This window comes from Astatotilapia calliptera, chromosome 13 (assembly GCF_964374335.1).
Source record: "Astatotilapia calliptera chromosome 13, fAstCal68.1, whole genome shotgun sequence".
NCBI lineage: Eukaryota > Metazoa > Chordata > Actinopteri > Cichliformes > Cichlidae > Astatotilapia > Astatotilapia calliptera.
This window is the reverse complement of record NC_137434.1, coordinates 16,452,006-16,477,152: the sequence shown is the minus strand read 5'-3', so window position 1 is coordinate 16,477,152 and position 25,147 is coordinate 16,452,006. Positions and strand designations below refer to the sequence as shown.

Here is a 25,147-nt window from a genome sequence, read left to right as displayed (position 1 = left end):
TTAAATGGTCCCAGTTCAAATTCAAATTCAAATTCTATTTGTCACACACACACACAACCATACACAGTATGACATGGGGGTGAAATGCTTGTAGCTGTACAATGCCCGACCATTAAATGACAGAAGAAAAGTTTTACAATATTTACGATTTACTACAAAAATTTACAAATTAACTTAGGAATTTACAGTAAAGAATGTGCAAATAGCAGAAGAGATTATAAAGATAAGGATTATAAATTATAGGAATTATAGGATTATAGGAAATGTGTGGTGGTGCGTGTGGTGACGTGTGTGAGAATCCAGTCTTATAGCAACGTGTTTGGGAGAGTCCAGTCCTACACCTGGTTCAGGGCCCGAATAGCCTGGGGGAAGAAGCTCCTCCTCATTCTCTCTGTTTTGGCCTTAAGGGAGCGGAAGCGCTTCCCAGACCTCAACAGTGAGAAGAGTCCATTGTTGGGATGGGAGAGGTCCATCATAATCTTCCTAGCTTTGGACTTGCACCGCTTGGTGTAGATGGACAGCAGGTCAGGGAGCTCTGATTGAATGATGCGTTCTGCCGAGCGCACCACCCTTTGCAGATCTCGTCTGTCCTGCTTGGTGCTGTTCCCAAACCAGGTGCAGATGTTTGACGTCTGAGTGTTAAGTTTTTGCCGCGGTGGTCAGTGTTTGATCTTGGTCTACAAAGCCCGACAAGGCTCCATCAGTGCCCAGGAGCGCCACGGCGGCAGCTGTTATCAAACCGCCAAACATCAGAGGAGAAACAGTCCCCTCTGTCCTTGACTCCGGCACACACTTATTGAAGGAAAAAGCCTCCAGCGCTCTCTGTGCTTTCATAAAAAATAAATGCGGCATCAAAAAGGGCAGGTATCGGGTATCACAGTGTTCGGTGTATGCACAGTCACAGAAGCCACTGAATATAATACTAGTGTTATTGAGATCCCATATGTCTGCATTATTATCAAGTATGACAATTAGAGACACAGCTGCACCTCCTGAGGCTTTCCTTCTCTGTTCATGCGGCATGATGTTGTGATTTTCTATACAATATAAACAGGCAGCAAGTCACCCTGCAGATGGAGCCACGATAATTAGCAAGCAAACACAGATAGCTAAGTATACATTCCCCACATCACAAATAGCCGAGTCGGTTTGCTTTTCTCCATCCTTACCTGGCAACATATTCCAGAGCTTTACTTTATTGTCATCTCATGAATAATCCATTTGCTGCGGAGCTTATCAAAAACCCCAGACTCAAACAAATCTGACCGGTTTTTTTGCAAAGGCTGAGAACTTTCTTTCACCCACCCCTCCAAGTAATAAAACTTCCGTAAGTCGTTTGATGCTCTTATTAAAATATTTTTAAACCTCAAATTATCTTCCCAAACATGAATTCTCAAGTGAAGGACTCGAGCGCGTAGACAAAGCGCCCGCGAGCACACCGCCAAAGAGAATTTCGAAGAAGACGAGCTTGAGCGGAGCTGGAGGAACGAGGCCGAAGAGGGGCCAGCAACAGTTACTAGATGTGTTGCTCTCCGAAGGAGCAGCTGACTAACTCTGAATCCTAAGCAGAGGAAAGTTGTGCGTTTTCTTTTTCCTCGAGGCACTAAAAGACCAGTTGTGTTGTCTGAGAGGGCCAGATGGGTCTGCGCTCTGTGACTAAAGTCCGGGCACACGCACACACCTCCAGGACCCTCAAGCTCATCAGCATTCACAGTAAACGCTTGCTGTTTCCCCCCTTTTCTCTTGTCCTACACTCATTTTCTCCTTTTTCCTCTCTGCTGATGGCTCCATGGGGAGGACTGGAATCGTTACTGTTTATCCAGTTATTCCTCAAGGAGGTAAAAAAAGGAAAAAAAAAGAAAAGAAAGAAAGACAAGGAAGCTCAGCCAGCAGGACACAGACACTCAGAGACTGATAGAGAGAAACAGAGTGAGAGGCTAAGCAGAGACAAAGCTTGGACCTTTACACTGTTAGCAAACATTGCGGTAGGGAAACCAAACACCGCCACCCAGACAGCATAAAGCTTAAGGTTTCACTTTTATTCCCAACAGACTGAAGCAACCTTCCTACAACTGCTCTCAGATTTAAACCCTTCAATCCTGTTTCACATGGATCCTGCAAAAAAGGTTTCCAAGCTCCAAAACACGTTTCCTGCCTAAACAACAGGATGATGTCAAATAGTCTCAGTTAATTTCAGTTCACTTTCACTTCTGCAATGACTCTTAAGTTTCATAACCAATACAGACCGGGCGCATCACTGGATCAGTCAGTAATATGTGTGTGCATGCAGGGAAAAAAATACAGGAAACCTGTTGGGAACACCTGCGCTGCTGCAGTTGGTGAAGCTCTAAAAGAGGGTGAGGAGAAAGAGAGGGTCACCCACATATCGTCGTAGCGCCTCGCTTTGTTCTCGTGCTGAGAGCACTTCAGTGTGCTGTTTGATAAATGCTGAAGTACGCGGAGAAAAAGTAGCAGAAGAAAGATAAAGTCCGTGCAAGACTGAATGTGGCCACAGCTGTACTGCTGGTTTTCTTTTTTATTACTGATAAACACGATGAAAAGCCTAATTTAAAAAGAACCCCGATGCTTCAAAAAGCACAAAGACTAATATTTAGTCAGAACCTTAAAATCAGGCAGACACTAATCGTTGTCTCTGAAGCTCATATTTTCACAAATCTTTGCGTTTTCAGATTAGAAATCTGTGGTTAAAATCTCCTTGACTATTAAAAATTCAGATTAAAAGCAGCAAAATATAAAAAGATAAAAGTGTTCAGAGTTGGTGATTCGACTCAATTATTTTGCAAAAAAACCAAACGGCGAACAATTCGCAAACACAAAGAATAAAGAATAAATCCTGCATGTGCTGCAGCACCTTAAACTGCAAACCCGGATGGCCTAAAGGTGGTTTCAGGCACAAATGGAAAAAAGCAGCCCGCGCTTTGACATCAGATGACAAATCTCAGTTCAACCCACAGGCAGCAGAAATAATTTGTTTGTGAGGGAAATGTAATGAAGAATTTACGTTTCTGTGCTTAGATTGCCGCCCCGCCATTAAAAAAAAAATTAACTTTCTGATTGTTCTCTGACAGGACACCTGGGATAACGTTCTCTACTTCCCACCTTCGCACATTTTATCTTCCGCTCTCGTCACACAGAATTAAAACCGTTTTGCTTTTGTCTGGGCTCAAGCTGACATTTCTACCAATCTTCCTCCGAGGCATTTCACTAAGTTGTTTTACAACATTTCCACCCTGTCGAGCCCAGTTTGAAGCAATGACGCAGTAAAAATGGGGGGAAAAAGGAAAAGAGGTTAGAATAATTACGTTTTAAGCCATCTGGAGAATTTTCTTCCTGTGGGTGTTTGAGTGACAGTAAATACAGTATAACTTAAAGTGGCATTAAACAGAAACACTCGACTCAGGCTTTGGGAACGACTACAAAACAAAAGCTGCAACAATATAACCGAGGCTTTGTTTGCTCTGGGAAAATGTGAGGGAACTATTTTTTTCCCCCACAGTGTAAAAAAATAAAAAGCAGACTTTTTGAAGAGATGTGTGGCTCTCAGAGGCTGAGGAGTAATGAACCTACGAAACAGCACTGCACATTAAGACGTTTATGACGACAGTGCCGATGCTGAGGTTTGGTGATATTTAACAAAGTTTTGAGAAAATGGTTTGAGTCATAAAAATTTAAGGGCTAGGCTTGGGTTTGTAACAAGGGGGGGAGATGTGACTGTCAACGGGAAACTGAAAACAAACAGCACCGTTACTTCCTCTATCACTCCAGACTGACTCATAACTCCTAACAGCCACTTTAGAGTTTTGTCTCCTGATCATAAAAAAGGAAAGTTTGGCTTTCTGGTGAAACAAGTCATTCCCCCCCCCCACCCACTTACAGGCCTTGTTAGGGACTTGTCCAGATTTTGGGCAGCAAATATCAAAGGTGTGTTGAATTAGATCTTTCTGCATTCGTCCAGGAAACAAAAACTACAGATAACAACCGTCCCATATCTGTCAGCTGTGTCCCTGCCCCTCATATTTATGACCCGGTTTATCCCATAAACTCTTCACATACCTGCTTGTCCTTGTCTTTAGCTTTCCCGCTGCCCGACACCCGCGACGAGGTGACATCACGGGGGATGACAGACATTTGGTGCAGTGGCATGTTCATCCCAGCAGAGCCAACCGGGGGGGACGCTCACACACACACTTCCTGTCCCGCTGCCAGAGCAAAGGGCATGTTGGTTTGAACTACGAGACCTTGCCAGCACCGCCCCTGCGGAGGACACACATTACATCAAAATTAAACATGAGCATCGTTTTCTGTCGGAGCAGCTGGAGAGATGAAATGCAAATGTGGAGTAAGAAGCAAGAAATGACAGCCCTGAAGTGGTACAGCTGCATTTTAAACACTCAAGTGTGTTTTCACCTGGTTTGCTCATTACTCGATTGACTTCTTTAGGGATTCTTCAAGTTTTTTTTTAAGTCTAAGTTGATTAAATTCAAATGCTGACGAGTGTGAGTCTTCGCATTAGAGAGCCAACCTCTAGAGTCTGGCTATTCATGTGTAAATATACCTAGCTCTTTTTATTTATGGTAATGTGGCTTCAGTTACATATGATGTAAGGGAAGAAGGAAGGAAAAAAAGGATACAACAGATATCTGCATATGAATGTGCAGCATTTGCTGGCAGATATTTGACACGGGAGGCTCTCTGTTGGTTTAGTTTAGTTAAAGTAGTCGTTTATGATAGTTTTGTATTTTCTAATTAGCTTTTTTCCCATTTTACTTTGACTTTTGCATGTTTCAGTTTAGTTTAGTCAACTGTAAGAATCTTGGTTGTAGGCACCAATCACATTTGAGCACTGCTGAGTTGCAAGCAGATAAAAGGCCCGTGTGGAGACCCTATTGTTAGCTGAGACCTGAGAAAACCTAAAATACTAAGTGCTGATGATGTGTTGATCATAAAATTTAGACTTGGGTTTTGTTTTGTAGATTTATGCTGCATTTATGTGCTAAACTGAGTATGCATAAGTGTATTCTTAGTGATTATTATGAGGCATCTGTGTATTTTAAAGACATCTATGTTGCTGTATTTGGTGTTTTATTATCAAACTTATTTTACTAGTTTACGATTTTAAATCAGAACAAAACGAAAGCATTCCCCATAATCACCTCTGCCCTTCTGACCCGGAGTACAGTGTTAAAGGACCTTCAGACTTTCCTCAAATCCCAAAAGCACAGTCAGCTACGACTTTCCAAAAGAGAGCCGTCTCTGAACAGCACGAGCGCTGAGTGAGATATATTACCACAGGGGTGATTTCCAAAGTGTAAACCATATCACTGCGGGGGCGTGCATGAATTCACTTTTGTTTTTCCAGAAACCTGGATTCAGACTTTCTGCAGCAGTGACTGGTGGCGAGTCGGTTTCTCTTTCAATCTGATTGAGTCAGAGTCATGAAAGCAGCAGCGGCAGCAGCGTGGGACTGTCCTGTGGAGTTACACAAGAGGTTTTACACACGGGTCGTATTAACTTCAGTTAATGCAGCCATCTGTACTCCCACTGACAGCAATTAAGCTGTAGCTCCTTCTCACCACTAGGCTGTATATGTGACTGTGTGTGTGTTTGCACGCAGCCCAGCCTGCCAAACAAACCCTCAAGCTCCACAGTATGAAAATGACTGGATTAAGACACCAAAAAGCAAGCGGGACAGATGGGAGGTCAGTAAAATGGCAGTAATCAGAAACCAGTGCAGGAGGGGGAAAAGCGGGGAGGTTGGTGGCGGCACTCATTCAGGGCTTCGGACTGAGAATGCCACACAGTCTCACTGAGGAGACGATCAGACCATCGCAGCCAGAGCTGTCACTTCAGCTCATCACCGCACTGTATCTGATAAGTACTCAACAAGATGGAGAGGTGATTACGCACCATCAGCAGACACATCAGCTTCTTGTGCAACAGCTGGCAGTCTCAGCTTGATGTCAGTACACAGTGTGGGGGAGGGCGGTGTAATAAAGAGGCAGCAGAAAGCACCTCGGCACCCAAAAACAAACAAAAAAAACAAAAACCTACTCTTAAGTGAACGAACAAACAAACTGCAGGCTTGTCTCAGACCCAGTGGGAGAATCAGGGATGCAGTAGAGAGTGCAGAAGTATCACAAACCAGGATGAACACCCTAATGCACAATCGGTCCAGAGTGTAGCCACTCTTTGCCTTTAGACTGTTATAACATCATAGATGAATATCACACAGCACTGATATGGCAATAAAGTGTGCATCATGTCTGCTTTCCTCTTGCTATAACACAGCATTTTGATTTAAACATGCAGGCAGTAATGGTTAATACACCAAATTACCAGAAAATAGCAATGCACACTAATTCAACATGCAGAGAATACATGCATATTCATTGCTTCTTCTCCCCTCTTATGTAGGCGGTTTATATCGAAGATGATCATCTTGCACCATATTTAGAATCTCAGAATCACTGATGCCGTCATTACTGTGGGAAACGTGCTGCGACAGTATTATGAGATACTCCTTCTTTCTCCACACGTAATCACTTGTGTAATTGTTTATCCTTGCAGATGCTCTAGAAAAAATACATAAATACATTGATTTTTATAAGCAGAGGCACTGAAAACAATAACTGTATCAGTGGAAACCTCCTTTCGTTTAAAACATCCAAGGCTGTTCCTAATGATCAGTGCAACTGTTTGCAAATTATGCACATTACTAAACGCTTAAATAATACAGCCTTAAATTTGTTTACAGCTTCATAATGGTGCATAATAAACTGTTTATTTTTAACATTTCTGTTGGGTTAAATATACATTTTGGCCCGTCTGTTTTTGAAATCAGTGAAGTAACAACAAATGCAGATATTTCACCAATGGCACAAAGAGGCCCTGAGCGATTAGGCGATTACACTCTCATGATTATTAGGACCTGAACCCAGCTGAATACTTAGCTAACTCTTTGAGGTCCACACCAAGAAAAAAGCAATGGAAACATTTTTTGTTTGCATTTCTTATTGACTTGGGTGGGTAATAACCACAATCAATTTTGTTTTTCAATAGACCCTGTAGTTTTTAAAATATTGATCTCTACCAAATGGTTGAGCTGTCACTTCATGGTAAAAGTATGAAATGCAAATACAAGTACAGTAGATAATACAGTCGAAAAAAAATCAAATAAAGGGCCAAATTATAATCAAATTAATGACAAAAACTATTCAGGGCATTGGATACAGTTTATTTCTAGTAGCATACCAGTGATCATTGCTGGTTTTCATTCCATCAAAGGAAACTATTATATCAAACAACAAAATACATATTTTTTTAATCTGCAAATGAGAAAAATATTCATATTCAGGCCACGTCTGATTGAATGCTACTGTGCAAAATCATTTTTCGTTTAAAAAAATAAAATAAAATAAAAACAGTGGAAATCAAGCACATCTGCTTGTGGTTTTGGTCGTGGGGGTCTTAGGGTGTAGCATTTATTCTGTGGTCTTGGAGAGCTGAATCATGGTTGTCCAACTCTAGATGCTGGCTTGTTAACTTGGTTCAGACACAACCAGGTGGAATCCTTTTGAGAGCCATCGGTTTCTGGTCCAGTAGGGCACAGTCCCTCTTGTAGACCAGGTATTCAAGTCAAGGATGTATCCGAACAGTGGAATATGCCATCTCCTTAACTTGTAACTTATAACTTGTCTTATACAGGTGTAATATAATATCAGAAAGCTTAATTCCTCCCATATGCTAATTATATACAGGATGAGTGATTGGCATGGAATGGTGATCTTTGCATTGGACTCTTTGCTCCACCGTTTGACCGATGAAAGAGGCATGAACCCACAGGCATTGTTTAGGTTGACACATTTGGTGTCAAACGATTTTATTGCAATCAGACCTTCATCAGACCTGTAATCAAAGGCTCCATGGCCCTTCTTCATCAGGTCTTTGTCTGCCATCAGGGAAGCTCCACCAGTGCAGTTTGGTCATACAGTACCAATGCCCCTGACACCCAAGGAGGTGTGCAAGTTCTGGCCCAAGCTGAAACTTGTGAAGAGCTGAGGTTCTTTTATGGGTTTGCATACTGTTTTTTACAACTTTGGCCCCTTAGCGGTAGCTTCTGTTCCTTTTCACTGAGGGGAGCATTGAAGAATGTAGATCCCCCTTGATACAGCAGCAAGTCGTGGATGATGCCAGATGAACTTGGCCGAACAATTTAAAACCCCACTCATCTGGTGGAGAGTGCCAGCCCTGTTGGCTTCATATGAAACCATGACCTCAAACACACTGTGGTTGAAGGTGGATGGTATCATGCCACAGGACCATGTGATTTTTAGCCATATAATTGTTTAGCATCCATATAGTACTTGTTAAACATGAAACTTCCTGTTTGGGAGAGGGATAAGAAGAGCTAATAGTTTACATTCACAGTGCCTTCTGGTGGATTTTTTTGGGCATTACGGATGTAAACCAATTGGTAGAAAAGACTCAATAAGGTAGGTCTAGTTCAGTGAAAGCCTCAGTTAGATATAGGGCCTGAAAATGTGCTCTACCAATTGGTTGAGCAGAACCCTAAAGGGCTAGTCTGGGTTTGCTTTAGACAGCAGCCCGCCCACTCTCACCATCATCAATACACAACAGCAGAGTTTCAAAAACTTTGAGAAACTATGCCAAGGAACGCTGAAGCTCTTCTGTAAGTTTGTCCCAGTTTTTCCTTTTATGTAACATCCATCTCTACACAACCCTGCAGAGGTTGCTCATTGTGGTGCGTTTATACAGTAGCAAGGTCAACTCAATACCACAACAGGGGAGGGGAGGGGAGTGGGGTGCAGAGAAGAAACGGTGCCATACAAAGATGTTCATCTTTGTCGCGAACTGCTGATTCACATACCACTGAAAATAAAAGAGTCTGTTTTGTTGTGAAACACAAAAGCGCAGCCGAGTCTCCCAGAAGAAGAAGAAAACAAAACAAAGCGCATTTATATTCGACAATTCAGTGCACCATTTACCAAGCTATTGCAGAAAGCCGTGTGTCCTTAACCATATTTAGATGTCAGGGTGGTTTTTCGGCCGCCGAGTCTACGTGGACGTAATTTCTTCAACTGATGGCATTTTTTTACAGAGCTGCTACGCTACCGCAGTTGTTAAATGTTAAAGGTTTTATTAACCAAACTTCAGCTCTTGAGTCCTTTCCCTTCCCTCACCATCAATCTTGATTACATTAAAGACAATGGACTCGGATGCAAAAACAGTAAATAATTTATTCCCTAGTGTGAGCGAAGAATCAAAGGTCACTTTGATGGGCACAAAGCCCTTAGAGTCATATTGCACCTGTGTGCATGAGGCTAATGAGTTGCAGTAAATGAGTGTGGGTCAGGGACCGAGTAAAGCCCATAGAGAATTATCACAGGGAAGAATCATTAAAGCTCACGCTGTAGCTCATCCACGAAGGTTTGCCTTAATTTAAAAAAAGCCATTTTGTGAACTATGATGTGAAGTAAACAAGAAGGAGGAATGAGATAAATCAGGATGGTCCGTGTCACTCGCTCAAATGTTTCCGAGGCGCAGTCCGATGACCCAACACCAATGTTCGCCGCTGTCTCCACAACACATAGTGCTGCTGCACCAGCGAGCTCATTACTATACATCCCAAAAATAACAACTGCAGTAAGCCCAACAGCACTCTTTGCTTTTAATTGGCATTGTGTTTCAAACCTAAGGTCTTTGTTGGACAGAGAGGTTGCACTAATGGGGCGAGAGATGTGTTGGAAAGACAGCTGGGAAAACACGTTTGCGATATAACAATGTCTAAACATTCAGTTCAGAGCTCTAAGTGTGAATATTTTAGGATTAATAAAGCTAAACTGATTCTGTCAATCAAGCTGTCATAAAGTCCTTTGGATGTGATGTCACATCATGCCATTTCCTGTTGTGTGTGTGTGTGTGTGTGTCCTCCAGGCTGGCTACTAGTCAAAGAGTTCACTGTAACACCATTAAAATGCTAGCAACTTTCCAACCAATCTCAGACCTCCTATGGTTTCAATTCAAAGTTAACCTGTTGCTATGGCAGCAGCCTCAAGGGTCAGCTTAATCTCTAAGGGGGACAATAGTTTCTTATAATGCACTTCTAAATGGTTACATAATGTCAGTAAAAAAAATTTCAAAACACATTTCTGTGTGAGGGCAGTTTTCAAGCAAACACCAGCCATTCATAAAACCAATATGTAGGAAAAACAGAGTGCATTTAAATTTGATTTTAGAAGGCTTTAATCCCACAGCCTGTAACCAGACAGAGGGGATTCGTGAGTTTCACATGGCTGCTGGTAGGTAGAATAACAGTAGCAGTGCCTGCACTGAATCCAGGCATGCTTACAAAACTATGGGACAAATCTGATTACTGTATGGACATATGCTGTGTGCCATGGTACAAAACAATAAAATAAAAAATACTGCATCCATGACAAATAAAATTGTTCAGACGTCAGTGGCTGATGCTGATCTATTGAGTTCCTTTAATTAATTAATTTTCTTTCACTGGCAAAAATGCAGAAAAACTAGAAAAAACATCTCTTCTTTGAGGCCTGTATTCAAATTTTCAAAATCTAGCCTGTGATGAAAGAATTGAGGCATAGTGCCACACACAGAGTGTAAAAGTCCAAGTAGGGTGGTTTAATAACAGAAGCCCTCAAATCCTCTGTGAAAGCTCAGTGCATTAAAACTGAACCTGATGAGTAAGAGGCACTGTGACGACTAGTGAATCATCACGTCCTACTTTGTAGTGTATCTAATAATGCCTGATTGTGACCATATTTTACAAAACAATAATCATATTTTACTGAGACTTACTTTAAAACACTATTGCTGCTGTCACATATCAAAGGAGCAGGTCATTTTCTCATAATTTTCTGTACCAATTATTTGAACAGGAAGTCATTGTGGTGTTACGGGCAAGCAATCTTTAGCATGTCTGTTTTGGAGGAACTTTATTTTCCATGTAATCACTTCTACTCTTAATATTCTTTCAGATTATGAAGGAAAACAAAACAAACTTCAAACAAAGTTCACTCTTAAATTTCAGAGGGAATTTAAAAAGAGTAAAATTCAGGATATTCTGCTTTTGCATGTGTCACAACACATCTTGATATTTCCGAGATGGCAAAACTGCCCCCCCGGTAGATAAGACTCCTGGCCACAGAGGATCCACCCAGAGACAAGGCCATCAAAATATTAGCTCCTATTACCCAATGAAGTCTATTTACTTGAAAAACAACTCAGCCCTTCTCACCATCTCTGGCCCTCTCTGCTCCTGAGCCAGGTAAATCACAGCCCTGCTCTCCGTTCTGCTCAGATGAGCTCTGCTGTTACTCCGTTTGCCAAGGGGCTCCTCTGTGTCCCTGCTGTCAGATCAGACCCGAGATATGGTCGAGAGCGCGTTCTTCAGTTCTGATGTGCAACCAGGCAGAAAAACTCAGCTGTGTATCAATCAATCCAAACATCACTGTAGTATAGCTATAGTCTATATTTAAAGAGGTGTCTTCCCAAAGGATTAGTGGGTTAGGGCAGATACCAACAGAGCATATCAGATAGATACAGAGTCTGAAAGATGTTGGACGTGAAAGAATTTCAGCCATATGTTGCATCCTAATGAAGAGACTGTTCTGCATTTTAATGAGTGATAAAATGCTCAAATGTGACTGTAGTAGCCACAGTAAGCTCCCAACTGCATGGTGTGTCTCATTAAGATGCTCCATACAGCTCTCAGAATTATTTTTTTTTTTGTCTCATAGAAATGTATTCAGTGTTCATTTGGCAGGTACAGTATGACACTTGGAAATGCAATTTCTCCCTCTGGGGGATGTGCGACTGTCACTGAATTCTTTCACGAGAGGAAAGGAAAAAAAAGGGAAAGGCTACAAATATGGTTGCATGTTGTACTGGTGGCTCCACTAAAAGATACAAGTCAGGGGAGAGAAGGCGGGCACAATTTTACCATGGCGCAGATGCTATAGCTGTGTTGGCAGCGACAACTAGACTTGATGCTCTGCCAGAAATCAGAGACTCTCCAGTCTCCGCTCAGATTAACAGAGCATCAGTTAGACCTGATGGACTCTTCTGATAAGGCCTCGTACACTTGCACAAATAGGCGCTGCTGTTTTTCATAGCTTTGAATAAAATGTTAAACAAATTTAGCTGTCAAACTTAAACTGTTGGATAATTTAACAGCCACAGACAGCACACACACACACAAAAACACAAACACACAAGGATGTGCCGCACCGAGCTCCAAGACTGCTGATTACTTTTTCATAAAGTACTGGGAATAAATTACCATAATGTTTGTAGCCTATTGTCATTTCAGCTGTAGCTGCATCATTTGCACAACCGTGGCTTATATTTCACTCTCTTTTCTGACTACCAAATTGCTATTTATCCTAAAAGCAAGATTAATAATATAGATGTTTTTGATTAAAGTTCATTGTATCCCTAATGTCTGTTAGCTGTCCCGTTTTATTATATGCAAATGAGTCCCAGTTTGGAGGTGATTAATTGTGTAGAAGGAGGAACGAGCTCTTTTGACATCTGGGATAAGCAGGCATGTTGACTAGAAAAATGCACGAGTTAGTGCCTTCCTTGTTTAATGCATCTATAAACACAAAAAAACTTCACCCACATTTAGTAAAATGACCTTGACTCTCTTCTTGTGACGGGAAGGCGTGACTCATGCGATGCCAGAGCAGATAGACCGAGAGAAGCAAAAATTACGACATAAATAGAAGCGTGCATACTCATAAAGACCTTCTGAAACTCCCCCTCAGCTTAACGATTAAATGCAGGACAGAGGATGTGTTAATTCACAGTATACATTTTTTCTCTCACCACCATTACCAGAATAGATGCAGTGCTCTCTGCCCTGAGTACAGGGAAATTCTGTTTCAAGTGAAACTGGGATGAAATGACTCATCCTGCAGCAAAATTCATATTTTTACATAAAAATCTTATTTTACACACCGATGATAATTATAGTAGTCTTCAGTTACCCCTCATTTCTCTAGATTTCTAGGGAAATGGGAAATGCGCTGGTGTATTTACAGGTAAATAACTTACATTGAAATACAATATATGACTCCAGAGAGCTAGAAAGTCAGTATTTTACATGACCTTCAAACATAGCCTGAACTGTCTTGTAATTTCTTCAAGTAGTCTTCTGAATTAATTCTCCAGGCTTCTTAAAGAACATTTAAATCTCTTTTTTGGAAGTTTGCTGCTTTTTGTTTATTTTCTGCTAAATTGATGCTGAGATTCTAGCTCTGGGGCCCGATCCAAGACTGACAGTGTCCCATTTTGTGTTTTTTTTCCATCCAGGTATGCTTTTATTGCATTAGTAGTGCATTTGGGATCATTGTCATGCTGAAAAATGAAACCATTGGCAATCAGATGATTCCCAGATAGTATTTCATGGTGGATCAAAATCAAATTTTTAGAATTCCACCAAACCACAGATCCCTGTTGTGCCCCTTTTCCTGAACTCCTCTGTACATATTGATGATGATTTCAACAAAAGTCTCAAATTTGGATTCACCACTCCACAAGATCCATTTTTAGCCAAGCTCTTGTATAATTCCACATACCTCAGCTTTTTTCTCCCAGTTTCCTGTGTTTGTTTGTTTTGTTCCTGTTTCTTAAGGACATGACTTTCAGTGTAAATGTGTTTTTGTGGCAGACTGCTAGAAACAACACTATTTAAAGTTGGTTCTTTCCAATTATGTGTAGATACAACACTGACTCATCCCTTGGGTTGGGGTGCCCTTTTCATGCCTGAATGATTTATTTAAAAAAAAACAACAACAAAACAACTTTTCCCTGAAAATGTTTTCTCTGCAAATGGGCTAAAAATGAATGAAAAAGCAGCCAATGTCCAAAGAAAACCTTTGAAAGCCGGGAAAGCTATTGCTCAAGACCACTTTACACAATTACAAGCAAGTGTGGCTCCTTGGAAGCAAAATATGAAGAAATTAGTTACTCAATACTTAGCACTATAATTTCCACAGAACCCCGTATTTTTTTCTATTGCGCATTTCTTGTATAGCTACTTGCGCCACCTGTTGTGTTATTAACTTTTGTGTCATTGAAAAGGCCATTCAGGGCGGAGCACGGCACCTTAGCTAAGGCTATTTCCTCATGGTTTACACTTATCCTTTATGAAAACTCCGGAATTAGGTGACGCTTCTTTGTGTCATAACTTCTGAAAAGCACATTTGTTTTTCCCCAGGACTACACAGAGAACCTCTTGGGATCTAGCATTGCTTTCAAAGACTCAGACTAAAGTTTAATAAGCTGCGGCAGCTCGTTAGGCGTCAGGCACTTTGAGGACTTGGAGGATGGTTCCTCCCACTCCTTCAGAGCAATTGTTCACAGCAACTTCCTGAGGTGTTGGTGTCACAATGAGTCTGCCGGGCAACCAGCAGAAATTTGTGGGAATTTTTTTTTTATGTCATGCTAATAGTTGTACAAGGATCAAAGCATAAGGAACAAGTTTAAAAAAAGAGAAGACACTGCATACCATAATAATTAGTATGACGGGCTGACAGGTGACAGGATTTCTTCTTTTTTTTGGTTTGTTTGTTTTATTATTTACACAGACAGACAGGCTAGCTATTTCTAGCACTAACCACTGAGAGCTGTTTCAATCTCTTTACCCAAGTCTTGACATGAAAGCAAGCAGGCCTCTGTCACTGTGGCATTTGGACCCCAACTGGAAAGCAGCATCTTAAAGTGTTTATTCTGTTGTGTTTAAAAATATACTTCTCTGTCTGTAAGCAGCGCAACAAAAAAAAAAGCAACTAAATTCAGAACGAAAATATGAAGAAATCTCTGGTCCCATCTTTTGATAAACATTGTGCAACGACCACAATATTCAGATAGAAGGGCGTACATTTTTATGCAGCTCTGACATTGCCAGGAGCAGATTATCAGTTTCAGCCTGCAGTTAATAAATGTTTACTCCCACAGCTACCTTGACCAGAGGCCAAACTGAAATTTCGGTGATCGTCTATTGTTCTAAAACCTCAGGCTAACCCTCAAAGCTGAAGTGTTTATGCCTTTTAATCCAACAAGAGGTGATTTATGTTTTGTAAAAGGTTTCGCTTGGAAGTGATCTGAAAGGGTTCAGTTTTCAGATAAATAACAGGGACACTGACAGAGGGCTTCGCAGCAGTATCGCTGTTTTTAATGCAGCAATTTTCTTCTGTATGGAGACTTCATAAACTGCTGTGACGAGGCACCAAAAAACTAAATGCCAGTAAGTAAAGAGGAAACACGGCTGACTCAAAGGGAACTTGATAAGAGTTTTTGACAAGAAGCTGTTCAATTTTTTGGTGGGTGTGTGATGTGATAAGGGGGAAGAAAAGTTACCAGCCAGTTTATCGTACAATTGGAATGAATAAGGATTTAGCTGGAAAAGCAGACTTAAATATCTGTGGGGTAAACGCAGGGAGAAAAGCACAATCATCAAAAATCTACTGTATGGAGATGGGAACTGAAATTGCCAAGATAGGCAAACAGCCACACTCCACAAAACACCAGACTCGAGTATGCAGCTTCTGTAATCTCTCTGCAACAGTAAATACTATGAAGGGAAAGGAGAACATAGAATACAGGAAGCAAGAGCCATCTCTGCTGTGTGCAGGCAGATTTGAATATTACACTCACACAGGATAGATTTTAAAAACGCAGTTTCTTGTCAGCACATGTCCAATTTACAGTCGTATCGAACCCCGTCTGCGGGTGCAGTCAGAGCGCTGCGATCAAGTTCAGTGACTTATTAGCACAACTGCACACAGGCACAGCTACAGATGCAAAGTCAAAACCACAAGTACAGATTCCCATTTGCATTTTGGGAACATAGCCAAAGGTGATACCCAGATATTGAGTTATAGTTAGCGGACAGGTGCAGCTTCTAGATGTCAATGAACAGATAGAAGGCTTTAAAAAAATATCTGATTTTCTATCTTGGTAACGATAAATAAACGCTTATCTAAAATAATTTTTTTTTTCAAACAAGTATGTGTTGTTAATTACTGATCTATTCACTGCAGAGTCCCTTCTTTCCTCATTTGGATGTGCTCTTTGGGGCCACTAGTGATGAGGCTGTTCAATAAAGTTTAGTGAAAGCCTGTTAATTTTAATGAGATGCGGACAAAAAAATGTGGAGACACTGCAGTGTGTAAAGCATCACGCTCTTCAGCTGATTGTGGATTTCTGTGTGCTGAAGTGCCATTGTGGGTTACATAAATCCCTCCGCTGTGTTAGGGATATATGCATTTCAAACAGAGCAGGCACAAGCAAATCAAGAGCCTATTAGATCAATCAAATAGCCTGTAGAACAAAAAAAAAAAAAGGGGTAAACAAAGCAATCACATGTAATCAGATGTCCTATTTTGTAAAAGCATACCCAAACATGTTGAATATGCTGTCATTGTAAGCAGAAAATGTTCATGTCGCAGGCTGGAAGCGCCAAATGTTGAGAATGGTGCTTCAAAATAAAACTTGGATATGCAACAGCTTAGATCATTAATAGGAAGCGAGAAGAAGGGCTAACTATAAACACACATTATGTTATTACTTTATTTTTAAGCAAAAAGATTTGATTAAAAATGATGCTTGTGTATCTGAGGTAGTATCCGCTTCCTCAACTGCACTCACCACTACATTTTAAATGGCTGAGTTGTCTGCAGTGTTCTCTATTATAGATAAAAGCCAGCAGCCACTATGTGCTATTTCTATAAAATACTCAAATCTGGTTCCATACACCAGAACTCGGATCTTCTATAACAGTACTAAAAAAAAAAACAGTCCACAGGACATTTAATCATAAGCTGGATGGTCAAATGGAGGACAAATATATAGTGTTACTGAGCCTCAGTTTGAATACTTCGGTTAGTGTAACTGGAGCATTTAACCATTATTGCTGTTGTGATGGCATGCCACACATGGTAAGCTCCACACCACCAGTTGATTCACTTTAGTTAATTTACAGTCACTACTTTAATATATTCTGGTTATTGTTCAATATTGTTTCTTTATTAAATGTATTTATTTTTCCATCACACCTTCCAACGTTTATATGGCGTGCACACATATTAACACTGCAAGTTCAAAGTTTTGTTTTGTTATATTACATCTTTCTTTGTTTGAGTTACCTGGGGTTTGGCTTCTCCTCCTGTCTGGCAAAAGGTGTAGCAAAGGGCTGGGAGAGCTGAAGTACCACTGACAGCCTAATTGGATGGAACCACATGCTTCATTGCCTGGGGGGTGTTTCATGTTTGTTTAATTGTTTTGTATTAGTTGGTTATATGGCAGCCATTTAGTTTTTCCCCTTGTGTGTCATTTGGTTTCAACAGGTCAGTTTATCATATGTTTGTTTGAGATTTTGTTAATTGTTATCTTGAGTTTAGTCTATTTAGTTGACCTCTTTTATTGGCCTGCCTGTTTAAGTTTTGGCTTTGTTAAATCTATTTTCATATTTTTGGGTCAATGAAACCCCTTTTTTGAATTAAACACCTGTGTCCTTTATGCTTTACTGCTTGGTCCCTGACAGCTGTGCTAGCTGTTGTATTCTGTGGCTATTTACAGCTTTTCGTCTGACCTCAAATCTAACTTCTGAAAGCTTCACACCCACAACACAACCCCAGCCCTCACCCTAACCCTACTCCTATTGGATAATTGGTCATGTGGCCAAGACATGACTAGACTTATTCTGAAGCAGCCATTTTGACAGGAAATAGTAGCCAAACACAGTTGCTGTTAATCATATTGACGCAGCTTCTGTTCTATTTAGAGACAGAGCCAAAATTTTCAGTAACACGTGTTTCGAAACTGGTCCGCTAAGGGTGAGAAGTGTACTTTCCAAACTCAACTTTTTGACCGTCAGAAACATCTAAACCAACCAGTTCCTGAAAGTCTATTTAAAACAGCAATCTGAAGGCTGTATGTTCCCTGCGATGGGCCAAACCGGAAAAGAAAAATTGTGACTCATTGCTTTTATTCATGCTAACAAGGTTTTACTTGCGTGTTTGCCTGTCAAAGACCACATGGTCTGTTTGAACAGTGAAACAGACACATGTGAAGTGCACTGCAGCCACCATGAGGTCACTTTCACAAAAAACTGACAAAAACTTTTTGATTGCTTTGCAACAACTTAGAGACCTTCTCACTTATTTTCAATGTTTTTCCTCCATTTCATTTCTCATTCAGGCACCTTAATCACTCGTCAGTTGAAAAGGAGTAGTTAGCTCATGTGCAACAGGAGAAAACACGGATTATTCTTCAGTACATTTCATTTATCAGTAAGGAATACCATGACATCCACAATGGGTATGAATACAAACTAAGATAACTCCCCCCAAAAATGCAATATCATGCAAGATTTTATCCATGCTGTGCAAACAAGTACTGCAACATGGTTTAAAATACTAAAATATAATTTCATTTTATCATCACTGGCCTTACTACAGGATAAACATCTAGTGCAATTCCTCAAATATAATGACAGTATTCCATATTGTTCTTTTAAATTAAGAGTGGAAAATTACTAACATAGGTGGGAATTTTAGAATATCATTCATATCAAGCGTATTAAGCTCCAAAATCCTCATACATGATGTTTTCAAGCCTGCCTATAACTCGAGGGAAGCTGACACTTGTTCTTACTTAGTTCAACAGTTGATGATTTTACTCCGTTTTACAGTAATCAATATCACTAAGATGAATTTCACAAAAAAAAACAAAATTACACAACACTGGATACTCAGCTGTGACGGCCAAACAGGATGCAGTCTGCATTTCTCTGGGAAACTGTAGCTGTTTGTGTGTGCGTTCAAGGTTATGCAAATCCACTACTGACATTGTGCACACAATATGAAACACACTGACCTGGACTCGTAGATTTATTTGTATTATAGCCACTAATGTTCAAAACACAATTCAGGGAAAGGTGGTCTCATCAGTGAAGAATGAGGAAATGAAAAACTAACTCACCACCCGAGTAGAAACTGAAAGCATGTTCCTTTTAACCACTTTTCTGGCCATACCGGTAAACAAAGCCTTTTTACTGGTAAGCGTGTGCTTCGGCACACAGACAACTCTGTCCCTCGGGCTAGTGTTTGTCCTCCTGCTGCCTCGCAGAATAACCCGACTGTGTGGAGGAGTTATGGACCAGCAGGCAGTTTCAGCCCACCACAACGCTCCGTGAAACAGCAGACGTGTAATATGCGAGTGCATGTGGGGTTCACCACTGTGTGTAGTAAGTGCGTGGACACAGGAAATCACACACTGAGAGGCAGCTTTAGAGGCTGCTGGTCTGGCTGCAGGTCGACTCAGTGGCTAGCAGCAGCAAAAAGAAGCTAAATGACTTCATAACTGCATGGTGGACAGTTGGAGAACACGCCTCCAGCAGTTATACAGCATTTAACCAGCAAAAAAAATAAAAAGTCGCTCTTCTATATAACACACGCACTGAATCTGAATTAGAAAAACCTAATACTGCAACTGCTATAGAAGAATCTGTCTTAATCTTAAGACTTGCTTTAAAACGGAAATGTTGGATTTTTTTTATTTTTTATTTTTAGTAAAAGGAAACAAAAGGTGGTTTCCAAAAGATTTTCTGAGGTTTGTCTGTTACTCATTTTATATCCTAAGAGCAAAAAGATAAAACATTTAAGTCAACATTTTAACCATGCTCCCTATGATATTTTTGTTTTAGGTTTTCAAGATGCTACTGAGACCAGCTATGATGTATGGTTTTGAGAAAAAAGACAGAAGGCTGAGCTGGAGTTGCAGAGTTGAGCATGCTCAGATTTTCATTGGGAGGGACCAGAAAGGTCAGAGGGACAACTCATGTTGAGATGTTTGGAGACGCTGTTAGAGAGACCAGACTGAGATGGTTTGGACATAAGTAGTGGATTTATTGGAGAAAGAATGCTGAAGATGGAGCTGCCAAGCAGGAGGAAAAGAGGAAGACAACAGAAGGTTCAAATGTGGTAAAAGGAGGACAAGCAGAGGGTTAGTGTAAAAGAGAGGGATGCTAAGTCAAGTCAAGTCAAGTCAACTTTATTTGTCAATTCTGCCACATGTACTAAGGATAGACTGTGGTGCTGTTACAGCCCCTGTAGCGGTAGCAGCTAGTAATAGCAGCTAATAGTAGAAGCTGCTAGAAGAAGATTTTACAGAAGAAATGAGCAACATGCAAGGAGTTTGAGTACCAACTTTTACCAAGAAAAACAAAGAAATTTTAAAGCTTTATAAATAATCAGACTCCTCAGGCTGTATCATCATTGGGCCACCTAGATATTACACCTAGAGGAGCTGCTAAACCATGAAACCCTGCCATGAAGCTCCCAGCATGTAGATTTTGTGCTGATGTTAATGTGAGAGGAGGTTTGGAGCTGTGCTGTTGTTGAATGAGCAGAGTGCTGAGACACTTTGCACCCCAGCCCTCAGCAACCTCCCTCTCCAACTTCATGTGGTCTGATACTTAATGTGGGTGATTTGTTGTGGTTCCTGAATGCTTTCATTTTGCAATAATATAACTTACCTAGGAGAGAAGAAATTTAATGAGCTGATTTGTTGCAGCAGTATTATGCTATTATAGTACAGTGAACTCTGCTTTTTGGAACGGCCCAGGCAAACCGAATGGCTACAGGTACTAGAGTTTATACACCTGCACTAACAGCTGAATTCAAAGATTCAGAGGTATGGCCCAATACATTTGTCCATATAGTGTAGCTGCCCAAAAGCAGACAATTATGGATCTGCATCTTCAAATGTTCCAACAAAAGATGCCTGAAGCATTTTAAATACAAAGTCCTGTGAAAAAAAAAGGGAAAAGAAGAAGAAAGACGTTTAAAGGGAAAGGGCTGAGAATGTGTTAAGCACTAGTTGGATCAATCATGTTTTGGGTTTGTTATGTAGCAAGTGGCACGGGGAAACATTTTATTGGTGAGTGGAAAGATTTACTCAATTAAATAAAAGCAAGCTGCACACTATAACAGCAAATGGGCCAACTCAAGAGGCTCGTGTTGAAGGTTTGCCATCGCCCTCACAGCCCTGAACCTAATCATCATCATCATAGAAAAACCTTTGAATACACTTCAAAAGAGCAGTCCGTGCACGAAGGCCAAAAATGTCACAAAACTACAAGCAATTTGCAGGAAGAATGGATGAAAGTCCTTAAAATAGACAAACAACAACAACAAGAAAAGCTTCGAATGAAAAAACTTGTTACTTTATACTGAACAAACCTTTGCTTTGAAGCCTTTTTTCTTTTATCCCGTAAAGGTCATCGTTTGGCAAATTCAAATTCGCAAAAACAATTCAATGTCATTCATTCTATGTGATAAAAACTAAAAGACAACACCTTTTCACATTTTTCAAAACAGACTTCACAACTATTTGTGTGGAGACAGGAACATCTGGAAACATTGAAAAGTAAAAAACTGTTTCTGCTGGGTTAGATACCTTTCTTTTTTTTTTAAAGGAAAGAAAATCATACATTTTTGTGGCAGTGAGACATCGTCCACACATAGAGAACGGCTTATTTATCAGAAAACCTTTTAAAACATGTCCTCATGCAGTCAAAGCTCATCTTCCTAGTTTTCCATTTCAGTAAAAAAAAAAAAAAAAAAAAGAACAAATGAAAATGTCAGCACAGTTTGACAAAACAACCTGCACCATCCACCCATCATCCTTCTGTAATTGGGGTAATCAGGGCTGCAAAATAACCCAACCTTAGCTTCTTAGTTTGACCCATGTGACACTATCAACAAAACCATAACAGCTCCTCTGGGGTGGTTAACAAAGCTACGAAAAGCACATTCCTGGGAATATCAGCAGCTGAGCTCTGACAAAACAACATCTTAAGAACACATTATGCTTGTCAAGAAAAAAGAAGCTTATTGCTGCAAGAAACGGTTAAACGATGTCACAGATCATGCCCGTATCAACATCTGCATTCGTTCAGCTGAATTCTATTTGTTTAATAAACTCTTCTGTTGCTTGAACACCTAATTTGAACATAATACATCTCACAATATCTAGCAAAGCTCATTTATACAAGCTATAGCAGGCTGAATTCATTATTTAAATCACTATTAATAACTGCAACACAGTCAGGATTGAATTATCGTGATCAAATAAATGTGGGGTGCTCTTAAGCAGGGAGGGGATTTGGGCTGGAATTATTTCTGCTGCTGTAACCGGAGAACGTCTCTAACACGGATGTATTGTAATGAGATGTAAGTCTGAATATGCTTAATGAAAAATGCAATGCAAACACCACCAGCAACGGCAAACAGTTGAAAAGTCATTAGTGAGAAAACCTCATTGATATTCATGATGAAATGACGGCTCTGGCTCATTCCACCTCGATATTAAAAGCAGCTGAGGATATATCCGTGCTGTTTACAGTCAGGTTAATTGTACAGGAAAACCCAAAATTCCGCACATCATTTCCCAGACATTACATCACAGTCGGAGTTCTTAAATACAGGGAGTGCAGAATTATTAGGCAAATGAGTATTTTGTCCACATCATCCTCTTCATGCATGTTGTCTTACTCCGAGCTGTATAGGCTCGAAAGCCTACTACCAATTAAGCATATTAGGTGATGTGCATCCCTGTAATGAGAAGGGGTGTGGTCTAATGACATCAACACCCTATATCAGGTGTGCATAATTATTAGGCAACGTCCTTTCCTTTGGCAAAATGGGTCAAAAGAAGGACTTGACAGGCTCAGAAAAGTCAAAAATAGTGAGATATCTTGCAGAGGGATGCAGCAGTCTCAAAATTGCAAAGCTTCTGAAGCGTGATCATCGAACAATCAAGCGTTTCATTCAAAATAGTCAACAGGGTCGCAAGAAGCGTGTGGAAAAACCAAGGCGCAAAATAACTGCCCATGAACTGAGAAAAGTCAAGCGTGCAGCTGCCAAGATGCCACTTGCCACCAGTTTGGCCATATTTCAGAGCTGCAACATCACTGGAGTGCCCAAAAGCACAAGGTGTGCAATACTCAGAGACATGGCCAAGGTAAGAAAGGCTGAAAGACGACCACCACTGAACAAGACACACAAGCTGAAACGTCAAGACTGGGCCAAGAAATATCTCAAGACTGATTTTTCTAAGGTTTTATGGACTGATGAAATGAGAGTGAGTCTTGATGGGCCAGATGGATGGGCCCGTGGCTGGATTGGTAAAGGGCAGAGAGCTCCAGTCCGACTCAGACGCCAGCAAGGTGGAGGTGGAGTACTGGTTTGGGCTGGTATCATCAAAGATGAGCTTGTGGGGCCTTTTCGGGTTGAGGATGGAGTCAAGCTCAACTCCCAGTCCTACTGCCAGTTTCTGGAAGACACCTTCTTCAAGCAGTGGTACAAGAAGAAGTCTGCATCCTTCAAGAAAAACATGATTTTCATGCAGGACAATGCTCCATCACACGTGTCCAAGTACTTCACAGCGTGGCTGGCAAGAAAGGGTATAAAAGAAGAAAAACTAATGACATGGCCTCCTTGTTCACCTGATCTGAACCCCATTGAGAACCTGTGGTCCATCATCAAATGTGAGATTTACAAGGAGGGAAAACAGTACACCTCTCTGAACAGTGTCTGGGAGGCTGTGGTTGCTGCTGCACGCAATGTTGATGGTGAACAGATCAAAACACTGACAGAATCCATGGATGGCAGGCTTTTGAGTGTCCTTGCAAAGAAAGGTGGCTATATTGGTCGCTGATTTGTTTTTGTTTTGTTTTTGAATGTCAGAAACGTATATTTGTGAATGTGGAGATGTTATACTGGTGTCACTGGTAAAAATAAATAATTGAAATGGGTATATATTTGTTTTTTGTTAAGTTGCCTAATAATTATGCACAGTAATAGTCACCTGCACACACAGATATCCCCCTAAAATAGCTAAAACTAAAAACAAACTAAAAACTACTTCCAAAAACATTCAGCTTTGATATTAATGAGTTTTTTGGGTTCATTGAGAACATGGTTGTTGTTCAATAATAAAATTATTCCTCAAAAATACAACTTGCCTAATAATTCTGCACTCCCTGTACAGTGACATCAAAACGGTTTTGTGTGTCCAGCCACAGTGGCTGCTGCTGCTGCTCGCGCCAATTACCTTGTTTCCCCCAAAGTAAGTCCAGAAACAAACAAATATAGAAACTGTGATGAGATGCCTACAGGTCATATCGCTACTGCATAATGCCAGTAAGTCTGACAGAAAGAGCAACATTTTTCTTAAAAGGTCACACATAATTTAGCATATCATGTTTTTCCTTTTTTTTTCTTAAATGCCAGTTCTTTCTGTATATTTTATGGTTTGAAAACATAACTGCCAGCTAGAAAGTTTTGTTAAGTAACATGAACATTTGGGATAAACCAGTTCATGTAAAATTACAGACAGCCATATGCAATATTTCCCAGTGTTGGCCTATCACAGGTAGACTATATCGTACACTGTGGATGGGCAAACTGTGGTTTGGCTTAAGCGGTGTCATCATGTTGTTGTGTGCTAGATTTTAAAATGCACTGCCGGAAAGTTAAAGGAGAACCTTATTTTGTACCACATTTATAGAGTTGCAATTTTGGGTGCTTGTGTTTTCAATAATTTGATTAGCGCATATGTGAAAGTAATCCCTGTGACCCAAAAGCTCTAACCACTCAGTTTCAGCCGATTCTTTTCCAGTCTTAGCTCTGTAGGAGAGTGACCATCCTTAATATGGTCACCTCAGGCACACGGCTTTAACTGCGAGTGCACCTGCTGTTTGCAAAGGAGAGCCAATAAAAAGGAATTTGGCCTAAAGGAAGAGGACCTATAAGGGCTCATTTCAGACAGGTGAATAAACTAAGGGGCTACACCAAAGCCCAACATAAAATAAATGTGGATTATTCTGAACTGTAAAATCATGCAAAGCTACTTTAATACAGTCCAAGAATTAAACTATGACGTTAGAAAAGAGAATTCCAGGCCCACTTTATCCAGCCTATTTAGACACCAAGAGACGATTAGAACTTTTGGTGTTACTAAAATAGTTTTTATTTGAATTTATTTATTTATTATTCATGTCAAGGACAAA

General features: G+C 40.5%; 1 protein-coding gene across 4 annotated transcripts in view; it reads right to left on the bottom strand.

The window, feature by feature from the left end:
- Window positions 1-25,147, bottom strand: part of marchf8 (membrane-associated ring finger (C3HC4) 8) — a 91,761-nt gene that overhangs the window by 60,161 nt on the left and 6,453 nt on the right. For 3 of the 4 annotated variants that reach the window (XM_080288201.1, XM_026190772.2, XM_080288203.1), the window contains exon 2: window positions 4,075-4,275. In XM_080288201.1, coding sequence (XP_080144327.1) covers window positions 4,075-4,170 — 96 coding nt within the window. In that variant the 5' untranslated portion in view covers window positions 4,171-4,275. Of the gene's footprint in view, window positions 1-4,074; window positions 4,276-19,053; window positions 19,202-25,147 lie in introns of those variants that run through there. The other variant, XM_080288202.1, reaches the window with a different exon arrangement.